This window comes from Athene noctua, chromosome 6 (genome assembly GCF_965140245.1).
Source record: "Athene noctua chromosome 6, bAthNoc1.hap1.1, whole genome shotgun sequence".
Lineage (NCBI taxonomy): Eukaryota > Metazoa > Chordata > Aves > Strigiformes > Strigidae > Athene > Athene noctua.
Genome location: NC_134042.1, coordinates 51,100,359 through 51,124,477, shown reverse-complemented (window position 1 = coordinate 51,124,477; position 24,119 = coordinate 51,100,359). Strand labels below are relative to the sequence as shown.

The 24,119-nt window shown below is 54.5% G+C and overlaps 1 protein-coding gene across 1 annotated transcript in view; it reads right to left on the bottom strand.

Annotated features, from left to right (window-relative positions):
• Positions 1-12,149, bottom strand: part of MDGA2 (MAM domain containing glycosylphosphatidylinositol anchor 2) — a 392,576-nt gene extending 380,427 nt beyond the window's left edge. The window contains exon 1 of the mRNA XM_074909039.1: positions 11,839-12,149. Coding sequence (XP_074765140.1) covers positions 11,839-11,911 — 73 coding nt within the window. The 5' untranslated portion in view covers positions 11,912-12,149. The remainder of the gene's footprint in view (positions 1-11,838) is intronic.
• Between the last annotated feature and the right edge of the window lie 11,970 nt (positions 12,150-24,119).

The following is a 24,119-nucleotide window of genomic DNA, read 5'->3' as shown; positions in this document are numbered from 1 at the left end:
AGTGAAACGATGTAAGGAATAAAACTCCCGGTAGTTTCACGTTCAAGATGATGGCGCAGTTTTTCTGGCCGTCTCCAGAGGATTGAAGGCTCCCAGGTTGTTGCATCAAGGACAGTTAGATTTTAGCTTCACCCAATCAGAAAGGCTCGCTTTAAAACGGACACCAGTGCTGCATAACCAGACCATTGGCATAGGGCTGCTGGATCCAGACTCTCCCACTGCACAGGGAAGATGATGGAGATGCTAAAAGCTGTAAGAGGCTGCCAGCACGCAGCAAAAGGATGGCACGTATCCACCTGGCCCCGCAGGACATCTCTACCAGGGATGGGAAAGCACCAGCACTGGTCGGTGGCTGTGGGCAGGCGGGCTCCCCAGGTCTTCTTAGCAGCACACCACCAAAGCTCCTCTCTGTCTTATCCCACCTGGTGGGTTACAAGGGGGGTGAATCTTTTCACAGAATCACAGAATCATTGAGGTTGGAAAAGCCCTTGCAGCTCCTCCAGCCCCACCATGACCCTCCCCCTGACCGTTCCCAACTCCCCCAGATCCCTCAGCGCTGGCTCAGCCCGACTCTTCAACCCCTCCAGGGATCCCGGGGACTCCCCCCTGCCCTGGGCAGCCCATTCCAACGCCCAACAGCCCCTTCTGCACAGAAATCCTTCCTCAGAGCCAGCCTGACCCTGCCCTGGGCAGCTTGAGGCCATTCCCTCAGGGCCTGGCGCTGGCTCCGTGGCTCCAGAGACTCATCCCCCCTCTCTGCCCCCTCCTGGCAGGGAGTTGCAGAGGGCCAGGAGGTCTCCCCTCAGCCTCCCCTTCTCTAGACTGAACCCCCCCAGTGCCCCCAGCCGCTCCCCAGCAGACCTGTGCTCCAGACCCTGCCCCAGCTCCGTTGCCCTTCTCTGGCCACGCTCGAGTCATTCAATGGCCTTTTTGGGGTGAGGGGCCCAAAACTGAACCCAGGAATCAAGGTGCAGCCTAAATACCCCAATTTTGAATTCCCCAAGAGCCTGTGAGCCGGTGGAAGAGCCAGTCTCTGCATGGCAGAGCTGCAGGATGAACGGGTCGAGTCACGTCAATGACTCCGAGGAACAATTGTGCTGGTGACTTTATTAACGGACCACTCTAGTGAATGGGTGGAGACAATTCAGCAACATCCAACTGACAACCTTGGAAGAGCGAATAAAGGCCCTTTGGCAATGAGACTATTTTCCAAACAACCCACCAATGATAAACTGATTGTGATTGTTACAAAACTTATATACATGAATATATGTAAGAGAGAGAGAGAGAGAGCAGAAAGAGAAAGGAGAAAAGAGAAGAGGAGGGGATAGGAAAAGGGGAATCTCCATCCTTGGATCCCGTGTCGTCGTAGAGTAGCAATCTTGGTCTGTAGGTGGTGGGTCAACAAAGACACACGTGAGGTGTTGCCTTTATACAGTCTTTCTTACGCCTGTGCAACAGGTTGTTCCAGAATGTTCTTGTTTTCCCTGGCTTGTGCCTGCACAGTGAGGCAAGTTCTGTCTCTGGGCAACAGGAGGGAGGGGGAGAGAAACAGCCCATCACCCCCCTCCACAGAGCTCGCTTCGCTTCTCCCCCACAGGGCATCCCACTCGAGTTGAGACATCCTCATTACGAACAGTTTATTTTTTTTACAAACAGTTTGTGACACTCTCACCTTTCCAAAGCCCTCGCAACCAAAAGGAAATGTCTCGCTGGCGGAAAGTACGATTTAGAGTGTAATTACAGCCCTGGCAATCAGCATGCTAAATGCTGCCCTCTCCTCCCGTCCTCCTGGTGGTCCCAATGACTTTGTAAATTCCCATCTGGTGGGTATAAGCCACAAAACCATTTTTCTCAATTGTGGAGAAAACAGAATGTTTAAAAACTCGTGAGTTGTAAAGAAAACTTGTCATTTTAATAATTTTTAATGGAAACTGCACTTTTCTAGGAAGCTAGAGGCTCATTAACTTAACTACATTGCCCGAGTTACTTCCACGCAGTGCAGACACGACCAAGCAAGGCAGCGGCTAGCAGCCGCCATGTGTGAGCCAACGCCAGCCCGCAGCCAGGGCCTCACCAACACCTCACCGAAGCACCAGTGCCGTTTCTAAGATGCCCCGTTTCGGTGAGGTGGCAGCGGTGACACTGAGCATTGTAGGAGCACACACCAACAGCCGGGGTACAGCCACCCCGGGCTTCCGCGCTTGCTGCACAGCCTGTGTACCCCCCGCCAAAGCTGCAGGCAGCTCACAGCTAAACCCACGGCCACGGGTGAGCTCGTAGCAACTGCGGTTCAACTTTCTCGGGAGTTGTTGCAGAATCGTTACCACCTCGTGAGCTTCGGGAGCCGTCGTTGATGGGGCTGGGTGCAATGACAAGCAGGGTGCCTTAGGAGCCCACCCTCTTGCGTGGTGCAGAGGGGTACGTGATGCTGCTGCGTGTTGGGGTACACCCCAGGTACAGGCCATGTGAGAAGAGCAAGGTGCCTGACAGAGGCTTCTCAACACCATTTAACGACCCACCCTTCTTCCCCAAACATTCAAATGCTGACGTATTGTGCAGCCACATGCATTTATTAATAAAGAAGTATGTTACAAGCTGAAAATGATTACAAACGTCGCACAGTTCTGCGAACGAGTACCAGCCCAACATGTGACAAAAGCATCCAAAAATGAAATCCAAATCGAAATCAGTGAACCCATGAGCACCAAGGTGTGTCCCTTGTCATCCAAACAGTGCTGACACGGGATGTTTGGCCGTTTGAGGTGCCTGTGCCAGTCCACAGTCTGGGATGTCCCAGCTCCAGAGCCATCCCCCTGCAAGCGGGACACAAAAGAGGCTTCAGCAGGACCTGAGGAGGCTCATACCTGTATCTAAAGAATGTTTTTACTTCATCCCAAAACACCAGTGTTTTAGAAGCCCACATGCTGTCTGTGTCTCCAGCCCCGGGACACCCCAGGGTACCAGTACGGGGTGCCAGGGAGACCAGGGGGGCTCTCCCATGGGGTGGGTGGTGGGAAGGAGGTTCTTCATCACTGACTTTTAGAAGAGCACTGCAAGGGCTAGAGGAGGGCTATAAGCACAATAAAGGCAGCAGTAGGGTGTTTTCTTCACCCTAAAATTACAGCTTTCTTCTTGAATTATTCCTTCATGAAAAATTGCCCGGTGAAAGCCAGGGGAGCAGCGCGGGGGCTGGAGGATCACGCCACATCGCGTCCTTCGCACCCCAGCTGGGTATCGCCTTGCCCTCCCCGCTCCACCATTCCCACCCCCGTTCCCCTTCACTCCTCCGCTGGCGCCTACCGCTTGTGTTAAACGAGAGAAAATATTACTGCTACTGTGGATTTGTACTGCTAGCAGGCTAAAGAGAGAAATGCATGTTGAAACACAGCTTGCACTTGCTTGCCTAGCAATTCCCACCTTACCTTTTATTTTTTTAATGACAGAATCATCTCGGTTGGAAAAGCCCTTGCAGCTCCTCCAGTCCAACCACAAACCTCCCCCTGACCGTTCCCAACTCCCCCAGATCCCTCAGCGCTGGCTCAGCCCGACTCTTCAACCCCTCCAGGGATCCCGGGGACTCCCCCCTGCCCTGGGCAGCCCATTCCAACGCCCAACAGCCCCTTCTGCACAGAAATCCTTCCTCAGAGCCAGCCTGACCCTGCCCTGGGCAGCTTGAGGCCATTCCCTCGGGGCCTGGCGCTGGGGCCTTGGCTCCAGAGACTCATCCCCCCTCTCTGCCCCCTCCTGGCAGGGAGTTGCAGAGGGCCAGGAGGTCTCCCCTCAGCCTCCTCTTCTCCAGATTAAACAAATAAAAATAATTATCTTTTTATACTTGAAATCCACCTTGGATGAAGTGTAAAAGGGGCCAAGGAAAGGACGTGGCTCTTCCCTAAGGCAAAGCCACAGCCATGCCATGTGGCATGTCTCTGAAGAGCTTTACTGGCACCAGAGGAAGGTTTTCCCACCCCACTGCAGCCCCCTCCTACAACGCCATTAAGAGGGGACACCTCCCAGTGCCTGCTTCCCCCCAGCCCAGCTGTGCACAGCACCTAGCACGGCCCCAGGCTCGCTCCAGGGTTGATCTTCCTCTTCCACCTTTCATCCAGCGCTGCTCCCACATCTCCAGTAAAATTCAGGCTGGTGATAGTAGGGGTCGGAGCAAGCATTTCGCAGCAAAGCGTGAAGGCACCTGCTCACCAAGGGCTGCAGCACCCTCCAGGACCTGTCCGCTCCTGGCATGGGGTGTCCTGTGCCTGGCACTCACCTCTTCGTGCTCTGAGGCCACGTTGCAGCAGCTCCTGGTTGTTTCTGCCCCAGCCCCAGCGGCCTCTCAGCTCTCCGTCTTCAAGACACCAACGCTTGTCTGCTCTGCATCTTCCAGGGCACTCTCACAGCACGTGAGGGATAACCAGCTATTCCGTCTTGTAATGAAAACATATTTCCAAGTTACAAAATGATACTCAGGGGATTTCTCCATTTGCTGGTGCCATGAGGCCCGACGATGTGGCTCCAGCAGAGCAGGCTCTGCTCAGGCACTGCCTCTCAGAGCGTGACAGCTCCAACACCTCCAGAACCCCCCCAAGAGCCCCGTTCCTGGGGTACTGGGGCACTGCTCTCATTTTGAAGCCAATAGGACTTGGGCACATTGGCACTCAGAGGCCACCTGCCAAAAACCTGGCTGTGAGCAATGACCACCAGGGCTGGAACGACGTGGGTGCCATACGCACCAGAAAGCCCACGGACCGCGACGCTGCAGGTGTCACACACACACACGCAGAGGCGTGGAAGGGACTTTTCAGACCCCTGATCCCATCTCCTCCTCCCTTCCCACACTGAGCGTTACCTACCAACACATTTCATCGACTGCACTCTGAAGGGTACTCGGCATTTTAATCCTGTAAAGTATTAATAACATAATTAAAGTCCCAACCATTTGCTAAGTAACACATATTACTCCGATCGCGGCTTTGATATATTAAAAATAGATTAACTGCTTCCTAGAGTTTGAGGCCAGGAGAGACAGTGGGTCTCATCTGGGTTGACCTCCCACATATCTATGAGCCAGAGATTTCCCTTAGCAATCCCTACCTGTATCGAGCTTGCCAATTTAAGAAGCAACATTTGATTGTATATCAAAGACATTTCAACATCAGGGAGTCCAGCACATCTCTCGGTGAGCTGCTCCTAGAGCTAATTACCCCAGCTGTTAAAAAACCTCATCTTTATTTCCACTGTGGGCTTTGATAACTTCAAACGATTGCTGTTGGCTCCTCTAACACCTTAGGTGGCTGCTTGGAGCTAGCTCTTCACCACTGCCTGCCTCTTCCTTCCTGAGATAATTATAACATATGTTTATCTCCTTCTTTAACTACTTCAGTCAGTCGTAACCACCTTAAGGCATGGAGCTCCTCTAGTCCCTCCTCACAAGATCCGTTTTTTAGATCACAAACCTCCCTGGTACCCAAATATGCTGGCAACAAGCAATTGGGGCAAGCAGACGTCAAAATCAAGCTAAACACTGTCAAGAGTGATGCGGGCCTGGAAGGATGTTCAAGGACACCACTTGGTCCTTCAATCTTTCATGGATGCAAGAAGCACTCATGGAAGGAGGTATCTCCCAAGCTGGGCCTCCAGTTTGCTCCCGGGCAGGCACCGTGTCTTGAAAGAAAGTCCTCCTGCCAGAAGAGCCGGGCTTCAAAATCTGTCTGAGAATAGCAAACCGACTTCCCTCCATTTTCAGCTATATTTAGCGAGGCCATTATTTCTGGAGATGGCAGGAAATAATTCAGCCGGATCCAGACATAACTCAAAATTGGAAAGAGGGTCTATAAAAAGATAAACCAAAGGACCTAACGGGGAGCCAGTCATGGGGACTCGGCGTGGCTACAAGGGAGGGCTCTTCCAGCGGTGATGGAGCACTGCCAGCACTGAACACATACATTGGGTCAGACCTGGGTTGCGGTGACCGATGGAGCTGCCTTCCCTCGGACAGCCGCTCTCAAAAAACCCTTTTTCAAAAAAGAAAAAAAAAAAAAAAGAGTCTTCTCCATCTTTAAGAAAGAACTTATGGCGCTGAGCCCACCCGAGTCAGGGAGTGTGCCGGGATCCCGGCACTGGCAGGGGGAGGCAGGGAGCATCCTCCCCACTTGCCTTTGCTTCCTGCGTGGCCTGTGGCTGGGTGTCTCCCATCCAAAAAGGTGTTTTTCTGCTGGAGGAATGGGATAGACCACAGAAGACCCAGTGCCCTACAAAAGCATACCTATATATACACACGCATGTATAGGCTGGCACTGAGGTGGGTGCAGGGAGCAGATCACCCCTTCACTGAAAGATGCCCCAGAAAATATGTGAGGAGAGCAGAAGACAGAAATGAACTTTACTCACTCATCTGTTTCCTTCCTCCCCGGCACTTCATCTGACTGATTCTAATTAAACTGGATTTTGCTCTTCTGAGCCAGGAGAACTTTTATTTCATTTGTTTAAAGACTGCTTCCCTGCCATCGGATTCCCTCTAAATCTCCCTCACACGGAGTCAAAGGCAACATTTTGGCCAGAGATGCACAGAGCATCAGCTGCTCCTGGGAGGATGAGCTGTGCTGCAATGCCATACAGCACAGCACGGAGGCAACTCGCTGCATGCCAGGAGGATTGCCGTGAGCTGTCGCCCACCTCCTGGGAAACGCGAGACCCGACGGAAGTTTCTGCGTCGAATCAGCAGACCTGGAGTCAGGTTTAATCTCCGTCGCTGATCTTCTCCCACACACTCACTACTGACCGTTTTTACAACTTGACTCAAGGCGTTTGAGCCCGTCGACCCCCAGATTGCTGCGCCCCAGGGCAAAACCAGCCCCCCCGAACGCACAGAGCAGGCTCCCTCACCTACGGCACAACCAAGAACCGGGGGGGCAGAGTCAATCCCGATCGCTCGGCTGCCCCTAAGAAGCACGATGGCTGCTCCCCCGCCTCCGCACGCTCCCAGGTTTAGCTGCTGAAGCTGAAGTTCATCTCAGACCGCTGCCGAAAGCCCAGTGTAAACATCTGCGGTGCGAGAGAGGGAGGAGGAGATCCCTCTCCGGGGCTCAGTGAAGAGTTAAAGCTCTCCACGATCAGTTGGCTCCTGCAAAACCTCCTGGAGCGGGCGGCGGAGGAGCCCACAGCTGCTCAGAAACGCTGGCCCCTGCGGTACCGCATAATTCCTCCCCTGTTCCTGGGGCCGCCGCGCTTCCCTCGCACAATATCCCGAATTGTGCGGGGTTAAACCGGCCCACACAACGCCCGCATTCACACCCGGTCGGGGCGAGCAGCGTCGTGGAAATACCCTCCGTCCCCACACTGCCCCGCTGACATCTGGGGCCGGTGATGCAGAGGCTGCCCTCGCCGGCAGAAACGGGCAACCGGCCTTTCTGACGGGGAAAACGCTCTTGCTCAGAGTGGATTTATTCCTTCCTTTCCCCTCCCTTCCTTCTTTCACCCTTCCAATCCACTTGTTCGACCGGGGCAAGTGTTAGGGAAAGGCAAGGTCAGCAGCGGCAGGCAGACACGCTCAGCTCCGAAGCCAGCCGTCGTTAATCCCCCCGGGGAGCTGAGCGTACCGCAAAATAATCATCATCATTATAAAGAGGCAGCCGGAGGCGACGGAAGATCCTCCCTGACACTGCGTGACCCCGCTCCACCTCCCCTGGGATACAAAGCGCTTGATCCGACCCCAATCAAGCTGCCATCTGGGTCGGAAAGGGCAGCTCTGGGCTTTGGGTTCCCCGTTTCCCAACCTGTTGCTTTACGCGCAACCGGAATAAAAATGAAGTCCGTTGGATAACGTTTTGTGCTCGGCACGAGGAAGGAGGCCAATCTCTCTGACATTTGAAACAATAAATACCTGCGCTTCCACGTTACTTCACATCAGCAATGACAAGCCCAGCTGTTTTCTTGGCCGTGGTCACTTCCCCCAACACTTTGCACGCTGAGTTCCCCCCCCTGCCCAATTTCAGGCACCGCCTCGGGGAGCCTCTGACATATCTGAGCACAGTGGATACTCATTACATTTGTGATCGCTGGCTTCTGGGGGACGTTTATAGCCGTCCTAACAATATCTGCATCCGCAGGCGGGACGTTCAGCACTTTTTGTTCTAAGGATTGTAGTGAAACACAGCATGGGGGTGCATGGGGGGATGAATATCGCACGCTCACACTTTTCCTGATGACATACCTGGTGTTTACACACATGAAAAACTTCTCCTCAGTAGCTGCCCTGCTTATTTCCAGCTGAAATCAGGGGGAAAGAACTAAAAGCTCCGCAAGGAGCAGGTAAACTAGGGCCCGGTGGCCCTGGGGAAACCGTGTGGCAGAGGGGGCTGCTCCGGGTGCTGGGGGGCTGCCGTGTCCAACACCCCTGTCTCTCAGGCAGGGCTGGCAGGGTACCTCCTGCCACCCCCCCGGGCATCCCGCCAGCCCCCACCCAGGAGGTGGTGGCAGCGCTGGGGCTCTTCAGGCTCTTTTCCAGGATTTCACGCCGCCGTTCCTCGCTCCGCAGGGCACGAGGTGGGACCCCAGGGGCCACCACACAGCTCAGCACCCAAACCCCGGGTTCCCAGTGAGCTCCCCCCCCACTGCAGCCGGGGCAGTTTGGTGCCAGGGAAACAGCTGTGGAAATCTGCTCTCACAGAACTCCCACATTTTGATCAGCTGCCGCTTATCTCCTTAAAAACGCTCCGTGCCCATGTCGGCCTCCTCATTTAGCCATTTCTTCTCTTGCAACTTGAAGTTCTGTGAAAGGATAACCATAATGTTCTGAATACCTACATTTTCTGCTTTATTAACAGTGCAAGTCATGCATAATTTAAAGGGGAGGAAAAGTGCACACAGCCCTCGAGTTTTTCGAGATTATTTCGCCAAGAAAACAAGCTGGGCAAAGCAGAGCTGAGGAGTTGTGCGTCTTGCTGGAGATTTTAGCAGTTTTGCTCTCCCCGTATCCCTGGAAGAAGCAGCGTGTGGTGGTGGGCACCGGGCAGAGCTCTGCCTGCCCTGGCTCCATCGCTGACCTGCTCTTCAACCTTGGGAAACTGTTCCCAGCATCAGCGCCTCAGTTTCCCCCTTGGTTGGCTGGCAGGAGCAACCGAATTTTTAATCACAGCTTTACTATACAGAAGCAACAGAAGAAAGTTAACGGTGACACGTACAGCCAGACATCACAGGACTTTAATTAGCTTTGGGGTACGAACCTGGAATAAGCAGATGTGGAGTATTTATTTTGCATTTAAAGGCACCAAGACAGCTCTCAAGTGCTGCTGTTCCGGGTGGACGTGCACGCTGCTGTGCCGGCACAGGGCAGAGCTGCGCGGTCCTTCTCTGCACCTCCCGCGGTGGCAGAGAGGAGCATCGTGGCAGGCAGGGAGGCAGGCAGGCAGTGCCAGAGAACAGCCGGGTAGAGCTTGGGCAGTGCACACCGCCAGCAAGACCCCGTCCCAGGGACACGGGTCCTCCTGAGGATGAGACACAGTCTCCACGGAGGCATCTGGAGAGGAGCCAGGGTGGCCAACGGCACCTGAACGATGGGTGTGGGCAACCTGCGAAGCCACACGTTCTCCGTGCAGGGCTCGGGGAGCGTGGCCAAGCACCCCAGCATGCTCCCTGCACCTCACGGAGCCAAGCAGCACCCCGAGCCATCCTTAGGGGGTGGGAGGGGGGGGCAGGGGTGGCTCCTGGGGGACACCAGCATTCCAGGTTATTGGCACAAAAGCAGGGAAACAAGTGGGTTAACTCAGCAACAGACCTCCCTAACCGCACCACGCTTCCCGAGCAGAGCTGTGAGGATCTCGAAATATTCAATCAGGGACAAAAAAAAAAAAAAAAAAAAAAGTTGTTCAAATCCCACAGACGTCTTTTTTCCAAAGCAACAAGGAGGAAGCAGGCTCCCTCTCCCAGGCTGGGGCTCACTTTTGCTCCTGTAACTCAAGGCACGGTACCTTCCAACCCTCCTTTCTCAAAATGGCCCTGGTGCACCGAGCGGGCTCTTCAAGGCGCTCCAGGCTGGAGGAGACAGACCCTTGGGCTTGGCTTTTTTTTTCTTTTTTTTTTTTTTTTTTTGGCAGAGCGCTGTCGGCTTTCTCCAACCCACCTCCAGAATCACTTGAAGACCCACAAATCCACAGGAAGCAGGTTTCAGACACAGTGCAGCCACATAGGACTGACTTCACACCCCTCCAACCCCCCCGGCCGACACCCTCACCAGCTCTTCACCCATCGCCCTTCACCTAAATTGAAGGCGTCACGTTTTACAGGATGAAAACGCACCGTTACCAGACAAAAAAGTCTTACTACAAACGTGCATGTGACACCGCTCGTGCAGCGATGCTGGCGTCCGGGTCTAGGGCAAGAGCTCCCTTTCCTGTAGGCCCCCACCATCCAGGCTCTGCCTGAACAAACCCTCTGCTATTCCCGACAGCGGTTGCTATTCCAGTGCATCCAACAATATGTGTCTGTGTGTCGGGGAAGGCAAGAGAGCCCCGGTGCTGCCGGCGCCGAGAGCTGCGCGTTAGTAATCCAGCGGCCGCGAGCAGAACCCCTCAGACATTTCCAATTACACTAAAATTTGGTAAAATGAATAAAAATAAGCCAGGGAACGGGGAGGGGAGTACATCTCTAGCTGGGGCTGCCTTGCTGGGGGGCAGCAAATATTTTAGTGCCGACACAGGCGCAGGGGCTCGAAGGCGCCGATGTCAAAGGGAGCGTTGACTGGCAAATTCATGAAGTCTCTCTCCTCAACACCGAGTGCCGGAGCCACCGCTCCCGGCAGCCCCGCACCGCCGCTTACATAACCCCCCGCCGCCGGGCCGGGGCAGCACCGGGGCATCACCGGGGTGTCACCGGGGCAGGGGCAGCACCGGAGCAGCGCTGGGGTAGGGGCAGCGCCGGGACTGGGACATTACCGGGGCTGGGGCAGCGCCGGGAGCCGAGCAGCACCGGGGACTGAATATTACCAGGACCGGGGAATCATCAGAACCGGGACATCATCAGGACCGGGGCATCCCTGGGACCGGGACATAACCGGGGCCAGAACATCCCCGAGACAGGGGCATCCCCGGGGCAGAGGCATCACCAGGACCGGGACATCACCGGGACCCGAACATCACCGGGGCCGGGTCCAGCGCACCGGGCGGCGTCCCCGGCGCGCAGCACCGCGGTCCGGTGAGGGGTCCGTCTCTCCCCGCTGCTCAGCTCCGGGCTTCGGCGAAACGGGGCCAACTTGGGGGGAAAGAGCAGGGAACGGGGAGGGGGGAAGCAACAAGACCCGCGGCCCCAGCGCCGGACCCCGCGCAGCCGCCCAGGACGCGGGGGCTGAAAGCGGGGCAGGGGATAACGCCGGCTCCGCGGAGCACAGATACACACACACCCCCCAAACACCCCTTTTCCGCGTCCCGTTCCGCGGCGGCGATTTGCAAGTCACTGCCGGGGGGAGGCCGGCGGAGCGGGGCGCTTCCCTGCGCGCCCGCCCGCGGAGCCGCCCGCGCCGTTCGGCCGCGGGGACTGCGCGCCCCCGGCGGAACACCGCGAAGTTTGCGGTTCGCCCCCGCCCCTCGCTCCGCGGCCGCGGCCGGTTAACAAGTGCGGCCCCGCGGCGCTCCGCGGGGCGCGGAGAAACCTCCATAGCAGCGGCGACCACCCGGGCCGGGACCGGTCCAACACACCCCCCCCCTCCCTCCACCTTTTCCGCGCAATGTCGGCGTCTCATGGCAACGGCGCTGCCTCCGCGGCCGCGGAACAGAGCAGAGACGGGACCCCCCCGCCCTCCCGCCCCGGCGACAGTCGCGACAAGGTCACGGCGCGCCCCGGACTCACCGTACACCCCTTGCGCGGAGCTGCCCTCCAGCAGAACCGTCAGCAGCCCCAGCAGCGCGATCGCTACATCCATCTTCACGTGAGCATCCACATATCCAGCCCGGCGGGGGGGGAGGGATGGAGGGGAGGGGGGGGGGGCCGCGGATTTGGGAGGGGAGGAGGGGGGGGGGGGAGCGCAAAGGCAGCGCAGCGCCCGCCGGAGCCCCGCGCTCCGCTGCGGCCGAGCCGCGCACGCCCGCGCAAGGCAGGGCGGCGGGGGCAGGCGGCGGGCACCGCTCCGGTCCTCCTCCTCCTCCTCCTCCTCCTCCTCCTCTTCCTCCGCCTCCTCCTCCTCCTCCTCCTCCTCCTCCTCCTGCGCAGCGGGCGGCGCGGAGCGGCGCGGAGAGGCGCGGGGCGAGCCCCCCCCCACCCACCCCCCCCCTTTCTCACAGCGGCAGCCCCCTCAGGGCACCGGCCGCCGCCGCCGCCGCCGCTTCCCGGGGCCGCCGAGCGCCATCAGATGCCATCGCAGCTCCGCGGCCCCCGCATGGCTGCGCGGAGCCCCCCGCGGGGCGCGGAGGTGGCGTCGGGTTGGGGAGGGGGGGGCGGAGGGGAGCGCGGAGGTGTGTCCTGTCCGTGCGCGCAGGGAGCGGCCCTCAGCGCGCCTGCGGAGGGGCGGGTGGGCCCATGGTGGGCTGCGGGGGGGGCTGTGGGGGTGTGGGTGGGTTTGGGGGGTGCGCGGAGGGTTCCCCTCCGCCGTGTGCGGTGGGTGCGGATGCGCGAGTGGGGGGCGGCGGGAGCCGTCACGTTGCGCTCTACGTGCCGGCAGCCGGGGCCGCGGAGCCGCAGCCCGGCGACGTCAAAGCTGCGTGGCTGGCTGCTGCGCGCCTTCCTCCGCCTCCTCCTCCTCCTCCTCCTGTTCCTCCTCCTCCTCCTCTTCCTCCTCCCTCTCCCGCGCCGCCGCCGGCGGGCGCGCAGGGCCGCGGGCGATGCTCCGGGATTACGCGGTGGGGTGCGGTGCTCCCCGCGCCTTCAGTGCGCGCTGGCTGCGCGCCCCGCTCCTCTGTGTGTGTGTGTGTGTGTGTGTGTGTGACACACGGAGGGGGCACAGAGGGGACAAGCCAGCCCCGTGCGCCTGGCAGGCAGCGATGCAGCTCAGCATCCCCCCCTCCGCTGCCCATTGCTGGGGTTGAACTGGTCACACACCGCACACCCCACACCCCCCATCCCTCCAGTGGTGTTTGGCCTCCAGCAAGTATCTGAGAGACCTCAGCACCTCCCCGGGTGTCCCCACATTTTGGGGTGCCGTGCCCGGTGTCCCCACATTTTGGGGTGCCGTGCCCGGTGTCCCCACATTTTGGGGTGCTGTGCTGGTGAAGGTCTCTCACCTCCCAATTTCCCAGAGCGAACTGAGGGCTCAGTTGGGAACCTCCCTCCTCTGCCCTGCTCGCTTGGTTCCTGCGGGGGTTGCACCAAAACCACGGTTCCCTTCGGCTTCCTCCTCTGCCTGCAATCATTCAGGATCAGCGCTCGAGGCCGGGACAAAGCGACATGCTCTGGACGAGGCAGTTGCTCTGCTAGGGACCCCCCTGGCATGAGGCGGGATGTTCTGGCTCTTCCAGCGCTCCTGGGTGTTCTCCTGGGTGCTGGTGGCCGGGGCTGAGCTCCTCAGCGCTGCCCTTCGGGGATGAGCCGCCGCACTGCTTGGTGAAGCTTCCACCCCCGAAGGGCTCGGAGCCATCCCGTCCATCCTTCGGAAAGATGCTGATGGATGCACGAGGCCAGATTCGGTTCTCGACGGGGCTGCTCCCTCTTCCTGACCTGGTAAAAAAGGGGGGAGGTGGAAGGAGGGACGGGCACAGCGCTCCTCCACTCCAGCTCCATGCCCACGGAGCACGGTGGGAGCCCGTCACCGACCTGCTGCCAGTTGGTGCCTGTGAGGAAAGTGTTGAGATTTCACTCAAAATATTGTGCCCCCCCCTTGACCCCGACACATTGTTCGGTGCCTTTGCCGATGCTCTCACTGCCCCTGGAGCGAGGGTTTAACGCAGAATTGACCCCGTACATGACCATTTTTATACGGGAAACCAGAGCGGGGGGGATCCAGGAAGGCTGAAGGTTGGGAGGTCTCGCAGAGACCCACGCTGGTGTAGACACACACCAAAACCAACGTGGTGGATGTTTCACTGCTAAGGCAGCCACTAGCCCCAGCAAGGGCAGGGTGGGCCTTCAACTGCACTGACTCCTTGGGACAGACAGTGTGCAGCCCCTGGGTGAGGGTCAGCAAAGGCTTCTCCACGTGGGAAGCCAGAGCAGAATCCCAGAATCACCTCGGTTGGAAAAGCCCTTGCAGCTCCTCCAGCCCAGCCATGACCCTCCCCCTGACCGTTCCCAACTCCCCCAGATCCCTCAGCGCTGGCTCAGCCCGACTCTTCAACCCCTCCAGGGATCCCGGGGACTCCCCCCTGCCCTGGGCAGCCCATTCCAACGCCCAACAGCCCCTTCTGCACAGAAATCCTTCCTCAGAGCCAGTCTAGTCCTAATATTCCCTAATAACCAGCAGTGTGGCCTCCTCACTCGCAGTGACATACGGGAGGAACCCGTCAACCCTTGACAAGCAGCTTTTTACTTGACTCTGAGATGTGGCAGCCCAGTGGCCATTTAATGCAGGTTTCCTCCTGCTTCCTGGGCAAAAAGCCTTCCAGGTGTAGTGGAACCGCTTAACCCAGAGGAGGTGAAAGACTTCCAAGGCGTGGACACGTCTCAGTCAGTGCTGGGGCATGGAGGGGTGAGGGGAGACTGCGGCCTGTAGCTCCCTCCTGCACAGGAAGTCCCAGGGAGGTTCAGCTCAGGGGACCCAACAAGAAGCCGTGGGCACCACTGGAGGATGGAGGGGGAGATCCTCAGCGGCCCTTGTGCTGCTCAGAGCTCAGCAAATCTATTCCCTCCGTGAAACCACCCGGATGCATCCCATCAGCCTCACTGGTTGGCCTCCCTATTTCAAGGGAGCCCCAGGTGACATGTCTGGGTCCGTCTGATGCTCCTTTGTATCTGTCTTTCAGTTGCAAGGAGAATTTGGGGTACTCTGCCTCAGCAGATCTCCAGAGATTGCACTCGCAGGGCGGCCTTCAAGGGGATTACATCCAAGCTTCAGCTGCCGTTTGTCTTTCCTCTACCTTCAGCCTCTCCATCCTCCCACACACGTGCCAAACTGCCCCTCAAAGCAACAGCTCTGCCGCATTTTCTGGGCTACGGTCAGTCCCAGCCCAGACTTGCACCCAAGGCTCTGGTCGCTCCCCACAAGCGATTTTTCCTCCCCAGAATCCTTTCTATGGCCAACAGCCCCACAGCGTGGAACATGGACATACTGCAAAAAGCTCTTTGGACCACATGAGGACCATGCATGTTTTCTTCACCTGTAAAGCCCCACCCATGGCAGATCTTGGCAGGAAAAGCCCAGGGCCCGGCTCTACCCCTTCTTCTTGGAGATACCTCAAGTGGAGATGGAAGGGAGAGACATGTACCCTATTTTCTGCTTTGTAGGTTGACCATCAATAACCCCTAAAGGGCTGGTCCTTTCTCACCGTGTTTCCAGCCCTTACATGGTTAAATCCAAGATCCTCACAGCACAGATATGCGTTATTTGATCCTGAAAGCTGCAATCATTAACTGGCTGCTGCTCTACCCCCTGGAACAGCCATTAGAAGGGACACAGCATTTTCTTTGCACATCATTGGCACACTTTCTTGGAAGTTCAGGCTTCAGCGCTGCAGAGGCTAAGGCACCTAGTAAACCTTACCGCAAAAGCACTGCGCCTGAAATTTGTGAAAATAACTCGGTCTGAAATCAAGCAGGTGCATAAATCTCTGTGAGATAAGTGCCCAGATGATTTCCACTTAATAGAATCATCTGACATGGCTTTTTTTTAAAGTATCTTGCTCTTAAAAGTTTAAACATTACAGCTACTGCTAGGATCCGCTTGATGGTGTTAAGCTGTGAACCTAAACCCAGCCATCTCACTACATAGTAGTTTACTGAAGAATAAGGAGGAATTAAAATAACACATTGAGCCAGCAGCTACCTGGAGTTTCCCCCAGTCGCTCTCTATAATGAAACTAATAGCAGTGGGGCTGCTCCCCACTGAAGTAAGTGAGCCAGGAATCGTTCCAGGGGTTGTGAAATTCAGCTGGTCTCATTCGGGGTGTTCCCAGGGCCGGGACTAGGCTTTGTGGCTGGGCTCCATCAGCTCCATCAGTTGCAGTTTGCTTTGGGAAGGAAAATACGTCGCGAGGAAGGGCCCCACAGACAACTTGTGTACACCGCTGCGGCCTGCGAATCCCCCCCCCCGGTTCATTTTATGCCTTTCATTTACCGCTGGAAAGGCTCACAAGGCTCATCTGCCGCTTTCAACCCCAAAATGTGTCTGTGTTTCAGTACCATCCCCCTCTCCCTGCCACCTCCCAGAAACACAAAGACCCTCCTCTTGCTCAGATGAGTCAGAGTGACCCACCAGCGCTGGCAAAGTCTACCCAGAGGATGCGCAAGACCACGTGTTGGACGGGCGATGCATCCACGGGGCGAAGAGCCCGGAGAGCAGGATGACAGCAGGGTCGACCCAGCGCAGCCTCCTGGGCCTCTGCTTGGGGTCCCGTGGAGAAAACGGGGAGCTCTGGGGCCCATCATCCATGAACTCGGTGGGTGTTTTGGTCAGGGGCAGAGCACAGTCCAAGCTCCTGATAAAAGTTTACTTTGTGCTGTCCAACCTGTTGGGTGTCCGCAAGTATCAGGTTGCTCTTACTTTTATTTTTAACTCCTCGCTTGGCTTAATTTTATCCAGCCCTCACACTTCAAGGAGCTGTGTGGTCAGTTCTAACAACTGGGGCTGCAACGGTTCAGTCTACCAGAATATCAGTGTTGATTATAAAAAGGTGTCGGATCCCAAGGAAATGAATGGCAGCACTTTCCTGGGGGAAGTAACGGCCACCTCAGTCCCTCACCTTCTCCTGACACAGGTTTGCAGCCGAGCACAGGGCTTCTTCCCAGACTGGGCGTTAACCGCCCCGTGTGAGCGATGCTGCCATACTGCTTGGGGCAGAATATTCCCATTTACATTAATCTGACTGTATTCTTCTACCCCCAGAAATAAGGAGCCATCGGTGAAGCACCTCACAGTGGGCTGGTTTGCATGTTTCAGCATCAAGAGGATTTTATAACAGTATGTATCACCGAGTGTGTGTTATAGTCCCCTCCGTTGCAGGAGGGAGCGAGGTAAATAAAATAAAATGAAATCAATCAAACTGAATTAGGCTAACTACTTGAATAACAAAAGTTCTGGGACTCTAATGCTTCCCACACTCCAGCAGCCATTTATTTCAGAAGCTCTTTTCTTAGCAGCTTTTTCATTTCATCCAACACCAGACAGAAGCAAATTATTTTCTCTCTCGTTGTTGGGAGCAAGTCTACAAATAACTGAGATTTGACTAAAGGAGACCATTAAGTACCATTAAGATTCTGAGTAATTTGGCAGTGTTAGTGAGCTGTGCATGTTACTCTAGTCCCTCCTTATCAGCCTGACTGGCTTGAGATTTCCAACATCCAACAAAACTAAGGCAAAAATAAATAATTTAACTCGGTCTCATAATTCTGTTGAGTTTGGGGACTGCACATAACTTGTGAGGCACGTTTAGAGTGTGAGCAGGTTATAAATAATTAGCAAATCATCCTGGAATGGGTATCTAAAAGAGGGGAAGGAAAGTATTTGTCAGGTGCCCGATTCAAGCCTGGAAGATTTACTGTTTGTGTTCTTGTAATGGCGTAGCAGGAATCACCGTGCTGGGACAGTGCCCGCCCCTCTACGGTGGCCCGGACTGGAGTTATGTCAGCCCATTGAAGCCTGATACTGCATTTCCCAGACTTTTTATTTGCGTGACAGTGCTCTCTGTTGGGCTGGGGAGGTGTTTGCTTCGCAGAGGGATGGTCTTTGGGCACGGAGGTGTCACGGGCAAGCGTACACCCAGCAAGAGGAACGCAGAGTAAATGGGAGCGTTGGCCTTGACCGCCTCCCCGCCCGTGGCACAAAGCGGGTCTAGGCCCTGGGGGTGTCGGGTGGGATGGGCTCGGCCAGCGTGAGCTGTGCGTGAGGAAGTGTTTGGCGTGGCCTGACCATCACCCACCGTCCTCGGGTGGAAGCGCAAGAGGGGGCAGAATGCCGGGTTTAACCGCTGGGAGCGGCGCAAAAATCGGAGCATTTCTGGCTGTGAAAATGTCACTTTTCTCCACAGCCAGGTAAGAGTAGACTGCCAGCTCTGCTTGGGCATCGCAGTCTGTAATATTTTTGTTAAAGCTCCCATTTCTGCAGCTGCAGCGTGATGAGAGCTCCTCCTTTTTTATGTAATTCTTACTTTTATCTCAGATGCACATACCCACTAAATCTCTACCCTTTGTACCGGCAGAGGAACAATTTAAGAGCACAAACACTAAATGCTCTCCTTTCGGACAGCACAGGCACCTCCCAACTTTATTCTTAGGCCGTGGGTTTCAGCTGCCGTATCAGTGAGGATTTCCCTTCTTCGGGCCAGATGCTGAAAGTGAAAATAGCCACTGAAGGCCTCTTTGAAGTGGCAGCCCCGGATCCTCCAAAGGTTTCGTCAGCATCTGCCGTGTGCCTTTTCACACTCTCTCAGTAAGATGTAGTTTGTTCTGAAAATTGAAACAGGCTCATTTAACAATGTTTGGGGCCAAACCTCCAAGGGATGGAGTTATTAGATAAATAACTAAGTGTGACGGACCCTTTAGACACACCTGTTATCTTCACTGGTGCAGTTTAAGTCTCAGAACTATTATAAATGATGTCAAACTACCTAATTTCAGGCTAGGTCTGCTCTCCAGGACTGGTGTGAATTGAGAAGAATCTTCGTGGCATCCAAGAATTTACATGGATGAAACAATCTGGGCGGCCGGTGGGAGCTACACCAGCCTAAGGCCAAGTTAAATGTTACCCTGTGCCTTGGGGCTTACTCCCTCTGGTGGGATTCTCATGTGTTCAGAGCATATGCAGTCACTTTTGGTACCCATGCACCCCAGGATAATGTCGGTTAACGGTCTGCCTGGTGCTTCATGGCTGAAATTTGTTGTCTGGGTTATTGCTCTGGATCCAGAGGAATGGCTGAAAAAAGTGACTCGGTTTTAAGGCCTTGGCAGCGGCAGCAGCCTTACACAGAGGGAGCTCAACCCCTGGGCACTGCTCAGTAAAATCTAGAATAAGGTCCATCTTCTCCAGGGCTGTAGCCCAGCCCAAGAAACCAGGCAAAGTATTGCTTTCCGCTAATTTTCAGTAGAAAACTTCATCCTGTAAAGAAGTGGAAAGAAGCAAACTGATCTGCTGATCAGGGTACCGGGAGGAGGAGAGAGGTCCCTTCCTCCTGGTACCCTGATGGAGGCAACAGCAAGAAGCCATGGCACTCTCAGGGAGTGAGGTGGATTCTGTTTGTTTGTTTGTTTGTTTGTTTTAATTAAAACAAGCTGTATGGTGAATAGTTTGGATTGGAGGGAAAATTTCCAACAGTCCATCGTGTGGTTCAGGAAGCGAGAAGCGATGATCCGTAGGTTGCGTCTGTGGGCCTCTCACTGAGCGGAGACATCTCTGCACAGACGTGTGCAGGTTGTTTTACACCACCCTGAGGGGGGATGTCTTGTCAGAGCAGCTTCAGGTTTACCTGCCTGGGACAGAGTTCAAATCTACGTAACACCCCTCTGGTCTTTCACTCTTTCTGTAATGCATTGCTCGCTCCGTTTCAGTCTCAAAAATAAAGCCGTGGAGGATGCAAATGAAACCGTTAATACCTGCCACGAGAACAGGGCTTTGCCATCGTCTTCCAACTTCGAGGTGCAGTTGAAGCTTCCGTGTGCGTCAAGCTGTAGGGGTGTACAGACACAATAACAACATCCAAACCATGCAAGAGCCTTCCCGGGCTCGGTGAGTCAGAGGGCAGTGGAAAACACCTGCAACAGCAATTCCATGTAATTAAAATACGGCGGATTTGGGTCACTCGTTTCCTGGATAACTCAGTTTCCTGTACGCCCATGAGCTCTTCATTGTCTCTGTGAAGAGAACCGGGTCTCTGCGGGGGCCTCCAGGGCCAACAGCCATTTCATCCAGAGACGATGAAATGATGGGGATGTGGGTGCTCCCGTTGGATCTATGTCTGTGTCTCTGGAGGTGGGTAGAGGTGGCCTGAATGAGCTCGTGCCTACGTACATGTCATCGGCTGTGAGTAACAGGAGGGTGGCCAGGGCGACCACCCTTTTGCCCCCTTCTCCTTAGAAAAGCTGTACTTGGGTGCTTGCTCGGGCTCGCTGAGCTTTGTAGGAAGCTCCTGTGCTCACATCTGCTGGTCTTTCTGCTCGACAAAGGGGAGCCCTGTAAGCAGCCCCTGCCTTCATGTGCTGGTCTCACCTACGTTTTGCCCTCGCCCTTATCTTGCATCATGAGCCCTTACCAAAAATCCGGCTTTGCTGCCAAGCTTCATCCCTCCGTAGGGTTTCCATGAGTCGTGGTCATGGGCAGGACAGGGAAGCTGGGGCCAGGGCTGGCAGAGGAGCAGGGCTGTGCTCTGCAGCAAACACCAGCTGTAACGTGGAAAATAAAATACCCTCCAAGTCCTTCGGCCAGGAGGAAAGGAAAAGGTCTTCTTAGATCCTCATAAGCAAAGCGGTCCCATCCACCACCGACACATCATCCCTGGAGGGATGGGCCAGCTAAATTTCCTTAAACCCTCGGTGTTCAGACACGTCCCCTGTCTGGTTTTGGCTTCCTACAACGGCGATGTTGTTGCGCCAGCAAGACGTGCGTGCTCCTGTTCGTGCCTATGCACGGTTTTGGCTGCGAAATGCAGCACTGTTGTGTCAAATAATCAAATAATATTCTGCCCTGCTGCGCTAACACTGACTGGCATGTGAACAGCGATTCCCCGGAGTGGAAGGGAAGGACAGCGTGAAAGAAATGGGTCACATTTAATTAACCAGTGAAAAATGGGGCTGCTCAATGTTTTGGCTACATTGTGGCTTCAAATTATAGGCAACAGAAGTCGGACTTTGGGGCAATACTAAACAAAATACTAAAAATTGCAGTCCTTACTATAGCCTGGCTATTTTACAAACAAGTAGTGCACAAAGATAACTCCAATAAGGCTGACATTCAAAAAATAATGAGTGTCTTGTGCGTTATCAGCAGAAAAAAAAAAAAAAAAAAAAAAAAAGTGAATTCTTGTTAAGTTAAAGGGAAATATTAATACACAACACTCCTGCTGGTGAAGTTGCCCCCGTTGCACTATGGAAATGAATCTTGGGAATTATTTAAAATAACACAATCAGACCGAGTTTATTTCCCTGAATAAAATGAAATCCCATTGGAGCGTCTCTATTCTTCTTCATAATGCAGGGGGAAACAATTAAGTTTCAGTAGCTCCTCACAACAGCCACTACATATTAAACACAGGATGGATTTTATTAGCGGGAGAGGTTTGCACGAGCAGAGAATGTCTTTTGAGTGCACTCTGCTGGCCGCGGGCCGAGGGATGAAGCACCACTGGATCCTGCTTTAATTCCTCACCCCAAATCCTTGCAGGAAGGCAGTTCCCCTGCCAGAGAAAGTTTTTAACTCGCTGTGGTTCAGGATGTCAAAGAATAGATTGATTTTAATTCAGTTTGGGGGCTTGGAGGGGAGCTGCTGGGATGCTGGGCATTGCCTCCCGGGCACAGGCAGGTTTTCCCTGTACGCGGTGCTCCTGGGCCACCTCCCGGGAAGGTGCAAAGGGATCGGTTCTGTGAGTCTGACACTTCCAGGGAACCTGGAGATGAACAAATTAATTTTTTGCTGGGCTATTACACCGTGAGAGCCGCTTATGATTCATGGCCGTGGACAGGGAGCTTAGAGGTGTCTGGAGAAAGTGTTAATAAAATTTCAGCAGGGTGAACGCTGTGTAACTGCAATAGAGTCCAGAAGGTTTTTGACTGAGGGGACCAGCCAGCCAGCCGGTGCAAATCAGTGTGTAATCATTTACACCTGCAAAGCAGCTGCCCCCGCAGTGTTACACTGCTGGCAGGATGGGGGGTGAGTGTGTGTGGCTGGTGTGGCCTTTGCTTTTTTATGCTTTTCTTCTGGAGGGTGTTGAGTTGCTCATGTCGGAGAGGTGGGTTCCAGAGGTTACAACTTGCTTTATGTCTTGTACCAGCTCCGTATCGGAGATATCCGGAGGACACGTGTGCTGCACGCAGCATCTTTCTCGAGGTGAAGCTCACATCTCCCTGTGCTCCAGCAGCCGAATTACTCCAGATGTCTCCTTGGGACACAGCACCGGGACAGCCACGATGCAAACTGTGAGCCCAGCATCGCCTGGCCCCGAGGATAACACCTTTGGTGTGGTCCCTGGGCTCTGTGCCTCTGGTTTTCTCTTACATGACCCTCCGTGAGAAACGGGGTTTTTTGGTTATTTTGTTTTTCTTTTTTTGTCCTCCCTTGGTGCTGTTACTAACCAAAGCAAAAGAAATTTAGACCAGAAAACCCTGCCCTCAAGGACAAATATCCAGCCTGAGCACCACCTCTGGCAGCTCCTCCATTACACCACTAACCCACAAGCTCCTGCCCCTCTCCCAAGCACCGGGAGATTTGCAGCTGGTCTCTGCCCTCAGCTGGGCCTGAACAAGCATATTGAAATTGCTTATGCTAAATAGAACATTCTTAAAGAAAAAAAAAAAAAAAAATGTTTTGGAAGTGTGGATGCCCAAGTTGGTGTCGTCCTCTTTAAAATGATGCTCCCGTCAGGCAGCGGAGCAGCACTGTCATAACAGGAGGCACTTTGCAGATCTCAGGCCCAGTAATTGCTATTCATATAAAAGAACAGCAATCAAATCAAGACCTCCTCTTAAGGGGTTATATTGATTTTTTTTTAAAGTATTTCTGCTGTGGACCTCGCTTTGTCTGTCCCTGATTACCTGCCCCTCCTTGAACCTCTCTCTCTCTTCTTGTGGATTTTCATGTCTTTTTTTTTTGACTCTCAAACTGAACGCCCATGCCGGCCTTGATTAACACTACGAAACCCCAGAGAAACAGGCTTTCAACAGCTCTGCAATGCACTTTGTTGCCTGAGAAGTCTCCTTCTGGTAGCAAACATGGCTTCGCCTCTGTCAGAGGCTCTCCTGAGAAAGTCTGCTTGGAAATGCTTTGATTTTAAGCTAAGATTCATGGCTGGCACACGAGGCTAGAAATTAGCGTGACAAGCCTGAAAGGAGAAAAAAAGCCTAGGAAGTGCAATGACTCCAAAGCACTTTATTTCCGAGCCACATGTTGATGCCAGCTGAGGATGGCCAGGAGAGATGGAGGGCAGGAGGCCGTGTTCATTCCTAAGCAGGAGCTTGTCCTGGGCTACTGCTCCCGTGTGCTCGGGGCTGCACAAATGCTGGGGGAAGATGGTTTCTCATCTTAGAGCGCATCTTGTGAGAAACTGGATGCCTTCTCATTCTCTGATTCCTGAAATGAGCTTACTTGCATCCCCCCCCCTGTAAGAGGAGCTATTAACCTCTTCTAAATGTTGATAAATGGAGATAATTCCCTTTTGGGGAGTGACTCTTACCAAAAGCTCTTACTGATGAACGACAAAGACTCTTTCCTCATCCTCATTTATATCTTGCCTCAGTTGGCCCCCAACTGTTGCCACAAACTGCCACAAAGATTTTTATGGAGCTTCAAGGGATGGATTCAGGGTCCAGCTTCTTCATCTTAATTATCCATCCAAACTAGGCCTTGTACATAGTGCATGAAAGAAACTCACAGAGGCACCTGCATGAAGTCCACTCCATTTTCATGCTGGCCATCACTCGAGCCAGCGCCCATGAACCCAGCACGTTTGACAGCTACGTCTTCATCGTCAGGTGTTTTAAAGTGTTGGGTTTTTTTTCTATAGGAGAGGTCAGACCAGCAAGGCTGAAAGTGCTGTCAAGGCTGTTAGCTTGAAGGAGCCCAGCACTGGCTCCAGGACCTGCCAGACCCCCTCCTGCCATGGGACGTGTCCAGGGAGCATCTTCACCAGAACTGCAGCAAGAGACTCGCAGTTGGGTCTTGCTGGTTTCTACCAAGTCACCTTTAGGTCCATGGTGTCCCCGGACTCATGGCACTAGCAGAGATTCAAGAGCATGATCCTGGAGTCTGGTTGGGAGTGACTTAGGAGCCAGGGAAAATTTAGGCTGGGTATTGTCCCACATGGTGATAGCTTCACTGACCTTCTGATCGTCATTATGTCCAGAGC